Source organism: Condylostylus longicornis, unplaced genomic scaffold (genome assembly GCF_029603195.1).
Source record: "Condylostylus longicornis isolate FDR11 unplaced genomic scaffold, ASM2960319v2 ptg000135l, whole genome shotgun sequence".
Lineage (NCBI taxonomy): Eukaryota > Metazoa > Arthropoda > Insecta > Diptera > Dolichopodidae > Condylostylus > Condylostylus longicornis.
In genome coordinates this window covers 4325601-4339881 of record NW_026578103.1, presented here as the reverse complement: position 1 = coordinate 4339881, position 14281 = coordinate 4325601, and the positions used below count along the sequence as shown (strand labels likewise).

The window sequence follows — 14281 nt, the reverse complement described above, 5'->3', positions numbered from 1 at the left end:
ATTGCAAAAAAACGTTTTCTATTTAATTATAGTTCTTTGTGCCAGATGATTCAGTGATGATGAGAAATTAATGAAAAACAGAATAAAAAAACATTTTTTGCTTTTCAAATACATAGCACGGCTTACGACGACACAGCTACCTTTTTCATGGAAAAATTTTAATGGCATTTTTTTTTTTCTATCTATACCTATAGGTGCCCATATAAAGTTGGTAGTAGAAAGTTTTGCGGCAACAGCACAATATAAAATTCTATAGAAATAAATAGAATGTGTATTTAAAAAATAAAATTCAAACCATTAGTATAGATTAAAAGAAACAAAAAATTAAAAAATGGTTTTCTGTTGGTTTCTCATGTGAAATGATTTTTTATTTAAATATAAAAAAAAAGAGTTATAATCTAGTAATTAAGTAACGCTTTACGTTGAATAGGTGTTGAATAGGTAGATAATCCTTCGTAATATATTATAATTTCGTAATATAAAAGATTTTACGAAAAATTATTCAATTAAATTGAAAAATATTTCAGAAATTTTCGTTGCATAAAGAAATTTCGAAATTGTGGAATTAATTATGCACATCCGTTCATTATTTGCAATTAAAATGAAAAAATTTTATTAAATCTATATTTCAATATTAATTAGTCAATATAAATAAGGAAAAATTTGCTTAAAAACTAATTATGCAAATTGATTCGCTGATTTGATGGAGGGTGTCACAATATAAAGTTTTGATTTTCATTTCAGTTCTTTAGCGTTACTCATCAAATCACAGCGATTTGAATATAGCGCTTAGAGTGTAAAACAATATGAAATAAAATAAAATTTCATACTTTTGTATAATGTGGATAGAGGTATAGACTGCAGAAATAAAATATTAATAGAAGTTATAGCCAATAAAGTACTCAAATAAGTTTATTAAAACTAACTGGATGGCGTACTTAACCATTGGTTTATTATTTATCAACTTTAATTTGTAAATTATTAAAATTTGTTCTCCATTTAATATTTTCACATAATGATACTTTTATTACCCTAAATTTTTTATTGTTCAGAATATTAAAATAAATTATATTATAATTATTGAAAAAATCAATTTAATAATGTTATTTTCCTTTTTATTTCTAATTTTAGGAAAAAGAAAAAGTTACTGAAAATGGGGAAACCGAAAATGAAAAAGATTTATCAACAGAAAAAGAAAATCAAAAATCACAAGAAGGTGCTTCTTCTACTCCAACAGCATCATCTCCTGCTGATACCGGTGCTGGTGGTGATGTAGCAGTAGCAACAGCAGAAACAGTAACAACACCCACTGCCAATGAAAATACCACTGCCAATTCAGCAACTAATAATACCGAACAACAACAATCTACAGATGCTAATGAAACTTTAAATGATTCAAAAACTGCCGGTGAATCAACTACATCTGAAACACCAGAAAATAGCAGTAAAAAACCTAAAAAAGAGAAAGTTAAAAAGAAATGGTCATTCCGAAGTATTTCATTTGGTAGAAAAGATAAACAAAAACCCTCAAAAAAAGAAGAAGCAAATGCAAATACTTCAGCTGTTAATGGTGAATGCGAAAAAGTTGCAGAAGAGGTAAGAATTTATTTATATAAAATAAATAAATATTTTAATTTACTTTTAGTTTAAGTTAAAAATGTAAGATTTAGACAACTTAAGGCATCTACTTCGTCTCGGACTAAGAAGTACTATATTCGATTCTCATAAGATATTTTAGTTGATCTGGAACAATGGTCTCGAGAGATAGCCTTACAGTATAGCCTTATTAGTTCAGTAAATCTTCTGTTTAGGTCGCGTTTTATGGCTATTCTTTCTTGCAAGTTTATAATCTATAAAGTTCAGATTACTGTTGATTTGTTTTAACTAAATTTAGTAAAGTTTCATTCATATTAAATTGAAATATAATTTTTTAAAAAGAAGTTTGAAAGCTAAAATCACTTCAATTGGAGAAAAACTATATTATTGGATCATTTTAAAATTTTTCACATACGTATTTCACTGCATATTGAAAAGGTTTCATTTTGGTGACAAGTCATTTTGAGAATAAAAATTTGTAAAATATGTTTGAATTGATGTTCTTCAACAATTTTATATACAATTTTATGTTTTATTTACAATTTGATCTTCAACATCACGTTCTTTCCAAGTTTTGCATAATTCATTATCCACTTTTATAGTTTTATATTCAGAAACTTCAATTACTAATTTCATTTACTTATGGGACTCTTTGAAACATTTAAATATTTTAAGCTTTAAGAACTTAAATATTTGAGCAGTGCCCTATCTTTTTCACAAAATCTATAGTTCAACTTTTATTAGCCCTTCAATTCAAATTGCCTTCCAAATTATCGTATTATCAGTGGAAACTTCAATCTGTAAAGAAGGTATAAAACAACCAGAATTTTCATTTATCACAGAGTTAATAAATAATAATTTTAATTTCTTAATTAATTTAAAATATTTTAGAGTTAATACTTAAGCGCCAAATCTATAATTTTAAATTTTGTATTTTATTTCCTCGCCCAAAATAAATTAATTCATTTTTTTTTATTAAATTTCATTAACATTCCTTTGATAAATTTTATAAGAGAGAATCATCCTACTAATAAATTTAATCAAATGCAGTATACATGAATTTTATGTAGATTATAATTTTGTACACATCATTATTTAATATAATGCTCCATAATAGAAATAAATATTGTAAGAATGTTCATTCATACTATGTATATGCACATGTGTACAACCTACGTACCGATCCGATACAATGTTCATTATGAATTGTGTTTATTGTGAAGTACAACCATATTCAATAACAAACATGAATTTTAAATCTGTGCTAAAAAAATGACATAATGTATACGGCTTTTATTGTTTTTTTGCTTTCAATGACTTTGACATTTAATATGATGGAATATTTTAGCGGATGTACAAGTAAAGAAAGAAAAAAAAAAAATTAATTTAAAAGTTCAATGAACCTTAAAAGGAAGACGTATAAGTAAAATTTGCACAAAAATTTTTTGGTTTATTATTTTGCTTAACTGTACATGTAATTTTTTCTTTTTATTTTTCGGATAAGCCAAAAAATGCCAAAAAATTATTAAGTATATTTTTTGTATTTTCTTGGCAAAATCAAAAGAAAAAAATTGTGTAGTATGAAATTTCATGACGTACCCACAATTTGTAATCGTATCTTATGTTTACTAATTTTTTTTTAATTTGTACATATATTTTTCTTATGATATTTTAATTACATACAAAATATATGTAAAAAAAGACAAAATTCTCATGGTTAAGAGCTAACAAAGAGGGTCGTTGTTATGTTTACATACATTATTATAATGTAATTAAATTTACATTTTGAACATGCGTTCCCTAAGTTCAAATGAAAGCGTACAGTTAATAAATTTTTTAATTAAGATTTATTACTTCCTCAGTTTTGACATTTATTAAGCTTTAAATAACCAATTTACAAAGTCTTTTAATCATATTTTAACAAAGTTTCCATTTTCAAATAATTTGAAAGTAGTTTTGGGACATATTCGTTGAGTATTGCTAAATAGTATCAAATTCTCATTTAAATTTTAAAACTAATAATTGAGCTTCTGCTAGTTAATAGTTTATAATTTTATTTTGAGAAGAATTCAAACCAAAAAACGTTTAAATATTATTTTATAAGAATTTTTTTAATTAAAAAACTTTAAATCTTTAAATTTGTAATTAAAACTATAAGCTTCACAGTTTTTATTATTAAAGTTCAGTTTTAAATTTGTAACTTTAAATTTTAAATTTTAAACTTAGTAGTTGAAAAGTTAAATTACAAAATCTTAAAACTGGGAACGAACCAAACCGTTTTGAACGGCAAACCGATAAATTTCTTAAACAAATAAAATTTTAATTTCGAATGTAAAAGTTTTGGTTTCGAATAAAAATTTTGAGTTAATAAATAAGTAAATAATTTATAAACTCCAGCAACTTTGAATTGTAAACTTTTAAAGTTTTAAATTATAGGATTTAAATTTTTCTACTTCATCATTTACGCCGAAATGCTTTTGAAACTCCATTTAAAACTAAAAAGTTTGAGGTTTAAAGATTTCTTAAACTGCGATTAAAATTTTCTTTTATATTCTGATACTTTTACTTTGTTTATTACAATATTTCCGTGCTTCTTGATTTATTTCCGTTATACAACTCTTATTTATTTCTCTTAGAATGACAAATAATGTCATTATGAATAAAATATTTATTAGAATTTCATATTATTTTATTTTTAAAGCAATCATATTATTTTACAGACAACATTTTTTCGAAATTAAATCTTTTGATTCTCATTTGATATTACAAATCATTTTGAAATATGAGCTTTTTTTGTTGGAAGTAGTACAATTACTTTATTATATTTTGAAATACTTAAAGGTTGTAAAGAGAAAGGTCTAGTATCTTACTAATGCACATACTAATGCACTTATACTTATAATTTAAAACAAATAAAACGGGAAAACCACGCATAACTTAAGATGTTTGTACGGCAAGTTAGGAATAACAATAGAATTAATTTTTCTAAGCGGATTAATTTTTTTATAATTAACAAAAATATTTTTCTTCATTACAGTAATTCTACTGTAATACAAAAACGAAGATAATATGCTTTTATTGAAGTTGAAAACTTCTGAAAATAATCTTAGTGCAAAATAACGAATTTATTAATTATCATTTACCAATACAAAAATTTATAAGCACAACATTATATTCCTAATTACAATTCAACAAACAATAATTTCAAAATCTCCTTAACATTGAAAAAAAAATTTATAAGTGGGTTTGATATTTTTTTTTATAAAAAAAAGAAATTAATGTATAACTGTGTTTGTACCACGAAAAAAAGCAGTTTGTGTACCCTCAATTTAAAAGAGAAAAAATTAATTTTTTTTTGTTCCGATTACTTTCACTTTGAATAGGCAAAAAAAAAACCTTCAAATGGCACAATCATAAATAATAATTGTAAAGCGTTAATTAATCTTCGTACTCAAATTTTATTTTTTGAGTAATCATACTTAATAAGAAAAAAAGCACACGTTAATCAAAACGAGTACTTTAATTAGTCAAAAAAACATTGCAATTACTTTAAATACCATAAGTGTCGCACTGTGTATCATGTGTTCAATGTTTTCTTCACATAAAATCATGATTTTCAATTTTTGAATTTTAAAAAACAAATTGTGTAACTAATTTACGAGAAAAAAATTTATTAAATTTGGTTGACATTTTATGCATTTTTTTTTTTAAATAAAAAGTAAAATATTTACCACATGTGGAAACACTGTTTATGAAAATTAATAATTTTTTCTATTCACCAATAGATGCCACTAAAATAGATTTGAAAAAAAAAAATAAAAAACTGAATTTTCGTAGTATCTACAGATTGTTTGCACAATGACCTTTTTCAATTGGATTGGAAAAAGTGAGGTTTAAAAGAAAAACAGCGAAATGTAAATAGAGATAAAGGGTTAAAAATATCTATATAATATATATATATACATACATATATGTCTGCATATATTAATAGTTTTTATAATGCTGACATTTTTCAATACATGCACATAATTGCATAATATATTTCTATTGGTATGAATAATTTATTTTATTAAGGGAAAATTAGTAAAAACTTGTCCCAATTCTTTTTTTGAAAAAACTGACTTCTTAAATTTTGTCCTCCTATTTCTCTATCTATTCTTTCACAGAGTCTTATACAAAATAATTTTATAGAATATAGGAGCTGTCATCTTGGAAAGGAGCGATGTTAAAGCTTGTAAAACTGGAGAAATATTTATATAATTAACAATTTTATGTTATTATACAAATATTCAGAAATTATTTTTAAATTGAAAATTTTTAGAATTCATAATTTTATTTAAAAAACATATTGAAAATTATATTTCATAAATTTTACAAAACTTCATCCCGCACTTACCCATATTAAAATTTTTTTATACCATTTTAAAACTGTGATTTATATTTAGAGTTTAAGTTTAGAGTTTTAGTGATATTTAGAGTTTGTGTTTAAAGTCACCAATAATTGGGTTAACTGGTTATTTGCTTTATACAGTATATTTATTTCCCTATCCAAGAACATAAGTTTAAATTCCAACTATTGACATTATAATTGCTTTGAAAATAAAAGTTTTGAATTTGCAAGTAGACTAAGTTCAGTTTCAAAATATACCATTCAAACTTACACAATCCTGTACCTTAAATTTCACTGTTAATGTAATTCTAAAATATTTTTTCAAAATTACTGACGCGTAATTTAATAATATCGTCAATATAAATTAGATATTTAAACTTTAATTTCAAAAATTTTCGACCTCATAATGTTTTTTAAAAAAAGCAAAAATTTAAATATTGACACTCAATTAAATTTAAATTAATAAATTTAACTTTCTTATTCATTTCCATACGGATTTAAATTTTTTTTTTTTGTAATCATCTCCAACTTCCAACCACTACAAATAATGATGACAAATACTTTTTCGAATTAATGAACACAATTTTTTTTAAAGAAAAATTCTTATATTTTTAATAAAATTTTAATGGAGCGTTTAATCATATTTAATTAAAAAGTCAAAATATTTAATTTTTGCTTTATAAAAGAGAAAAGTGTGAAAAGGAATAGGATCATCCATCGGACTTTGCCGCCAATTGATATTTATCTTTCTTTTTCTTTTTTTTCTTTGCTTTATATATGTACATACACAATCTTACATACAAAAATTATTTTAATAAATAAAATTTTCTTTATTTTTAATTTTTAAGAGTGCCAATCTTTGATCGAGATTTAATATTTTCTTATTAATTTTTATTTGAAAATGATATATTAGTTGTGTAGTTTTCGGAATACTTAATAATTTTTTTCTTGGCATGATTCCCGAATAAAAAAGCAAAAATAAAGAAAAAAAGAAAAACGCGGAATGCTCATGAAGTGTAACGCTTCTTGTTTTCTTCGTTTTTCTTTTTTATTTTGCCTTTTGAAAGAAAATTATCAAAAAATTCTCAAATGATTGAAATTTATTAACATTAAAAAATATTGAATGGTGGTGCAATATAAATTTTTTTTTTCAATAATTCTTGAAAATAGGAAAATTTTATTTTAGTTTTTCTTTATTTTGCAAAAAAAAATTAAAATTAAAACATCGCAATTAAGCAATTTTTGACGTAAATATAAAAATACCAATATTTTTATTTACATTTTCTAAGTTTTTTTTGGAATTTCTCTTTCATTATTTTATTATTATAATTTAATGTTCACAAGCTGTTAAATAAAGAAAGAAATGTGGAAAATTTTTGTCTTTATTGAAAAACGTACAAAATTTTTCATAAAAGTGCGTTTTTGTTTTGAAATTTTTTCTATAAAATTTACAATAAAAATTTTTAAGAGAAAAACGTAGAAAGTTCATTTTTCTTTATATTAGTCACCTTAACATTGAACTAGAATTTTGTTTTGATATTTATACATATAGCAGATAAACACAAAAGCATAGTCACGAAAATAAATAATATTTGTCGCATAGTTTTGTAAGTCCATTTTTAATTAATTATAAACACACATGTGTACATATGAGCTAAAATTAAAATAATGATTCTCTCTTGCAAAAATTTGTTAAATTCGAAAGGCAAATGTAAATATTTTGAATTTAGTAATAAAATTATTTATTTATTTTTTATTACTATGTACAAATAATATAAAAATGATTTTAATGTCTCGTGGCCTGCTCCTAATCTTCTTGTATAGACAATAGAAATGTTGACGAAGGTCGAAATTTATTACTTGTTTTTATATTATAGCGTGCAAGAACATAACAAGAAATAAAGTACCGTACGCAGACGCCGTATGTCGTACTACAGACGGTTTATAAGATTTATAAAAATTTTATTTAATTTTGGAAAAATATACAAACTTTTAATTTATATAATGAAAAAAGAGCATTGCTAATAGCAAATTAATTGCCTGCAAGTTACGGAAAGTCATTCGAAATATTCAGGTACAGTCACTGTCAATTGATTACTTATTTTCAAAATTTAGCAAAAGACATCATTTTGCTGCAAGTATCATATACATACATGTATGTGCATAAAAGATGTGCTTGGGTGTTGTATGATTAGTGTGCCATTTTTAAATTTTAATAAAGAGATTAAGTGGGAACTATTCAAAATAATCTATCATTTAAGACTTAAATTATATTTTCAAGTGTAAACGTGGTAAATTTATAAATTTTTACACTAATTGGTAATTTAGTCTTAATTAAAATTAACGTAGGAAATTTTAAAAAATAATTAAAAATTGGTCTACAAATGCTTAGAATAGTAATATTTTTAAAAAATGCATAAAATTGGTGGTAATTACATTTTATAATTTTTAATATGGTACGTACGCCCTTCAATATATTATTCAAATATTTTTTAAAATTCATCATAATAGAATGTGGACATATTTTTAGTGTAGGTGTGATTGCAACATCTTTCTTTTTATTCGCATATTTTCATTAATCTATAATATAATGTTATTACTCAATATGATAAAAAAATTAAAGAAAATTCTGCATTAATTTTTATTTGCAAAACATTTGCAATAATTGAATAGTTTGAATTCCAAATAAGTTTTTTAAAAAGTTTATTACATAAAATATAATCTGTTGCCTATAAATTATTGGTAGCATAAATAAGAAACAGAAAATTTTTATGGAACTCGTAAACTAACTCTCTTGTATTTTTGTCTCTTAAATAAGGCTTCATTTCTACCATTATTTGAATAGGACAAAAAATTCTGATTTATGTAGGGTTTTCAAAAAAATTAATGTTAAAGCTTCGGGATATTTTAGTCAGCGGAATTGTACCATATAGTAGTATAAAGTAGTCAGTTATGTAATATTAAATAAATAAGAGCTATAAAAGATTCCGCAAGAGTCTGCACTTGTTTACCGATTTATTGAAATTTAAACGTAATTTTGTAATAACTTTGCAGAAACAGGATATTGTAGCGTTATTTAAATAATATTAAACTTCAAATTAGTATTAATTAGTGTTTTTAGCAATAATAGCTACAAACATACGATAGAAATGTTTAAACTCTACTGTGTTTTCTTAGAAACTATTAAGAATTAATTTATTGTTAAAATATGGGGCGCTTAAGTAATTTCTTTTGCAATTTTTACTAATTTTGTAAAAATTTGAAAAATACAAGAAAAGAAACCCAATTGTTAGTTACAAAATTCTTTTTTTGATTCAAGGAGTCATAAATTTTTGTTTTCTACTAAGAAATTCTGCTTTTAATGTTTGTTTTTTGGAAAATTATTTAATGAATAATTTGCATACAAATAAATTTAAAGTTTTATTTAAATAATTTATATTGTCATATTTAAAATTTCCATTCGTTTCAGTAATTGCAAGTTTTTTTTAGAAAAACTAAAATTTTTTAAAAAATCTTATTAAAAAATTAAAAATCCACTAAAATTACATTAATCATTCTGCATTTTCGATTTACTTTATTTTTTTGGCAAACACATTGATAACTTAATAAAAATTGCAACTAAAAGATTACTTAATAAAAAAGTTATTTATAATTTTAACATTGTTTAATTTAATTTATTAAATAAACACTATAATTATTAAATTCGTGTTGCTTTTATTTATACATATTAAAATTTTTTATTAGTTATAAATTTTGTATATTTCAGAAATTTAAAGTGCATAGAAAAATTTATTTTAATTTTCATGTTTTTCTCTTGTATTGTTGTTGCCATCAATTTTTTTTTTCGTTAATTTCTTTCGTTCACCATTTAAAATGATAATAATAAAAAAAAAATGCAAAATTAAAATAAATTTTTGCTTTTATGTGCAAAATTTAAAATAAAAGTGGGGAAAAACAAACAAACAAACCAGAAATCCCACATTCTTTTAAAAAATTCAAGTCACATATTTTGAAAGAATCCCTGGATAATTCATACATACACATATATTCCCTGAACATTTTAATTCATGGTACAATATATTGGTATTATGCGCTCTTCCAAATACAATACGTATATGTGTATGTATGTATCTGCGTTTATACAATATACATTTCTGATTATTATCAAAGTGAATGCAATTAAAAATGTTCTTTTTTTATTTCATTTTTCTATATTTAGCCTGTTTTTTTTTTAAATATATGTATATGTATGCATATGTGAACATATACTACATTATATTATTCAATAAATGCAATTTAATAGCACATACACACTTACATGTGCATTCTTACACATACGATTATACTTATGGTGCAGCGCTTAATATGCTTACATAAAAACAAGCGAGTTTTACAGTGTATAGAACCTACATTTTAATGGAGAAGGCAAAATTTCATGCTAAACTTCATAATTTAAATTTTTAATATAGCTTCACTTTCTTGAATATTTTAAAGTATTTTAATAAAAAAGAAGCAAAAAAAACAATAAATTTATTAGTTTTTTCATATTAATATCCTCTTTAAGGTTCTCGAGAATTAAGAAAGATTATTTGCACGTACTTTACAAGTTACAAATTGCAAATATGCACAGTTTTTATTTCTTTTATTATTATTATTATTAATTCCTTACTATTTAGTGATTTTTATTTATTTTACTCTAATTGCTGCAGTATTGTTTCGCTAAATTAAGTAAAGAATTTTCAGAACAATAAAATATTTTTTGTTTAAATTTTCTAAATTGAATAAACACTTATTTGTTTGATTTGTTGTAAATATTAATTTAAGGATTAATGTAAAAGTCAGTATTTAAATCTTTTCCATATATGCACCACATAATTTACATAATTTTAAAAATTATAAAACATATTTCCAAATTTTTTAAATGCAATATTCGATTTATACATTTTACACTTAAGACATTTGCCCTAAGGAAAACTGATTTGCATTCTAAAATTTACTTGGCAATTAAAATTGTAAATAAGCCGGATTGAAATTTGATCTTAATTTTATTGAAAATGAAACAGGATTATAAAAAAACGTTTAGGAAATGGGTTTAAATAACGAGGATTAAAAAATAAATATTTAAAAAAAATATTTTGCATGTCGGCAGGCCGTATTTATTTTATTTGAATATTTCAATATGCAAAGTTATACCATCTCACCGAAATTTAGCCCTAACCAATGTCAATTTGATTTATTAAGTTACTCGTAAGTATATACAACTTTAATTGCTGTTCAATTTCGCGACCAGTAGTCCATATTACCATAACACAAAATGTAAATTCCTAATCTGTGGTACAATAATATAAAAGTGACATTAAGAGTCAGTGGCAGAATAACTGATAAATGAATAATATTTTTAATTTTTTTTTTAATAATATGAACGACAATTAAAAACAGAGAACGTGATTGTCAGCATCAAATGTACCAATGTAAAATTCTATAAAAAAGTTGTTATCTTTCGGAAATTTTAATTTAAGCAGAATATTAATTTAAGTACCATCAATATGCTTTTTCAAATGTTTTATATAATTTTATACCTGAATTTTATAAAATCACTCAATTATTAAAGAATTGATTTAATAATCTTGAAGTGAAAGTTTCGAGTTCATAAAAATATGCTTAAGTTATTCTTATTATATAAAATTTAATTTAATATTTTTTTTTTAAAATTGTGTAATAGGAAGAATGCAATTTTCTTCAATAAATGAAATATGGGAAAAAAGTGGAATTTATAAAATTTAATTTACCTTTACAGTTTAAAATTTTGAATTTAGATTTTTTTCTCGTTTTATTAAATTAAAAATCATAATTTAATTGAACAGTGAAAGAAAAAAAAATCGACGTAACAACTTACGATACACTCAGGAAATTCTCAATTAAACTCATGAGTAGGTTGTATGCTTTGTTATAAGAAAATGCATGCAATTGGAGAAAATATTTTTGACATACATCATCTAAATATACATACATACGTATGTATATATAAAAAACCAACTATATAGCTAGATATGTAATTAAAGAACTAAGAAAAAAAAGTCAGCATTGACATGACCTGTCAATGTCAACCTATTTCAATTTTTATTTCATTATAATATAATGTATGTATATATTGTAAGTATGCATATATGCATGTATTTTACGCTTACACAAATATACTTGTATAGTGTACATATATATTCTTTAATATATATACATATAACCACTTAAACCTAAAGGCTTGTCTTAAACTTATGGATTAAATTTAAGTGGATATTATAAATTTTTTATTTTTAATTACGCAAAAAAATACCTTGACAATTTCAAATTTTTTTTTTTAATTTTCATTTTTGTGAATTTATAAAATTCAGCTACTTATAAAATAAAAAAAAAATTGATCCAATCACAAGATGTAAATTTGTAATTTAATATTTTTTTTAAAGATTTTACGCAATTAAACCTTTTTTTTTTACTTATACGTGTACTTCAAAAATTTTTAATTTAAATAATTATTTTATGGGAAATATGCCTAAAGAAAGACAAATCCTAGAAAATGTTATTAATATAGAGTGAAATGATTTTGAATTATTGGACATTCGTTTTTTTTGTAATTCCAATAATATGTTCAATTGTAAAATAATACTTGTGATACTTTTATATTGCTCTTTCAAAAATTTTCTTTGTTTCTTTAATTTATCGTTAAAATAGAAGAAGTAAAATACATAATTGTAATAAAACAAAACCTGTTGATCAAAATCAGCTTAATTTTGTTTTAAAAACTCGAATTAATTGTAAAATTTGGAGTGAATTCTATTGATTGTGCACAAAATTGTTTTCTTCTCATAAACTTTCTAACACGTTCTAGTTTTGTTCTAAAAATTCTGTAAAATCAGTTGGAAATTACAGGTATTTGTCAAATTACGATATATTAAAAAATTTTTTACTTACTTTATTTTCTATTTCGATAATTAACGACCTCTAACAAACATAAAACTTCAAATGATGCAACTAAATTGAATATGGGACCATAATTTGTTATAATATTCGCAATGCAATACTAAGATTTTAGTTAAATTAAAATAGTTAAAATTTTAAATTGCAAAAATGCAGTATATTTTAAAACCATCCAGTTGAGAAATTGTTGCTGTAATGCAGCATTCTTGAAAATATTTTTCTGAATACAGAATTGAGAAAATCTTTCTTTTTGTTTTAAGGTCTTCTTTTTTGCTTTTGAAGAATACACAAGCATGTTAGGTGCACTCCTGTTATTTTAACTCCTCTTATTAATTTCTTTATACTATGTAATGTTCAATTATTTTTAAAACTAAATTTCCTTAATGTATTCTAATATTAGATACTTAATGTATTCTAAATTTCCTTAATGCATGGAGTATTATAAATATTTCGATTTAAAAATTACAATCCTATAATCTCATTTTAAATTAATAATTAAATGTTTTTCTTCAAAACATTTCTTTTATTTAGACATAATCACATACATATGTTCCATTCCATTCAGGTAAATAATAAAAATGTCAAAAAGATTATTAATGATCATATATGAGCTATTAATTAACAAAAACGAATACCTATAAAGAAATTTATAAGAAAATTAGAAAAAAAAGACATAATTATTAATTTTGTTAACCTTAAACTTGATTTTTTTCTTTTTTTCATAATGTAAAACGTTTTACGAAATAAAATAATTTTCCGCTAAAAATAAATTTACCTTGTATATACTTAATTGAATTGTATTAATTTTTGTGCTTGTTTCTCTCTTGCTTTGCTTCATCTTACAATAGTCAATTGCTGCACATGTTTTAAAAGCATATAGAAAATAAAAGAAAAAATAAAATAGTTGCATACAAAATAATGTAAAATTTATTCAAAGATATTAAAGAAAAATTTTTTAATTTTTCATGGTTGACATCTTTATTAATTTTTTTCAATTTAATGTAAAAATTTTTACATACGACTACATATAGAACGAGAACGTCTTACATACCATCATTTGAGGAAAAATGTATCTTATTATTCAAATTGTATTTATTCTGTATTTTAATTTATTAAATAAATGTTTTTAAATTTTAAAATAGTTGTTTGGCAATTAATAAATGCAATAATAACATAATTGATTACATTTAACATGTTTTTAAATAAAAACAAATTTTTTTTTTTGGTAATTAAAAAAATATAAAAAATTTTTGTTTTCATAACGATTAACATCTACTTTTACTTTTTAACACCACTTTTTAATTGAGTTAAAATTTTGTTTCA

General features: G+C 22.6%; 1 protein-coding gene across 2 annotated transcripts in view; it reads left to right on the top strand.

Moving 5' to 3' along the window:
* LOC129614988 (A-kinase anchor protein 200) overlaps positions 1–14281 on the top strand; it is a 64181-nt gene that overhangs the window by 32912 nt on the left and 16988 nt on the right. For both annotated transcript variants that reach the window (XM_055530009.1, XM_055530008.1), the window contains one exon: positions 1132–1596. In XM_055530009.1, the coding sequence (XP_055385984.1) occupies positions 1132–1596 (465 nt within the window). The remainder of the gene's footprint in view (positions 1–1131; positions 1597–14281) is intronic.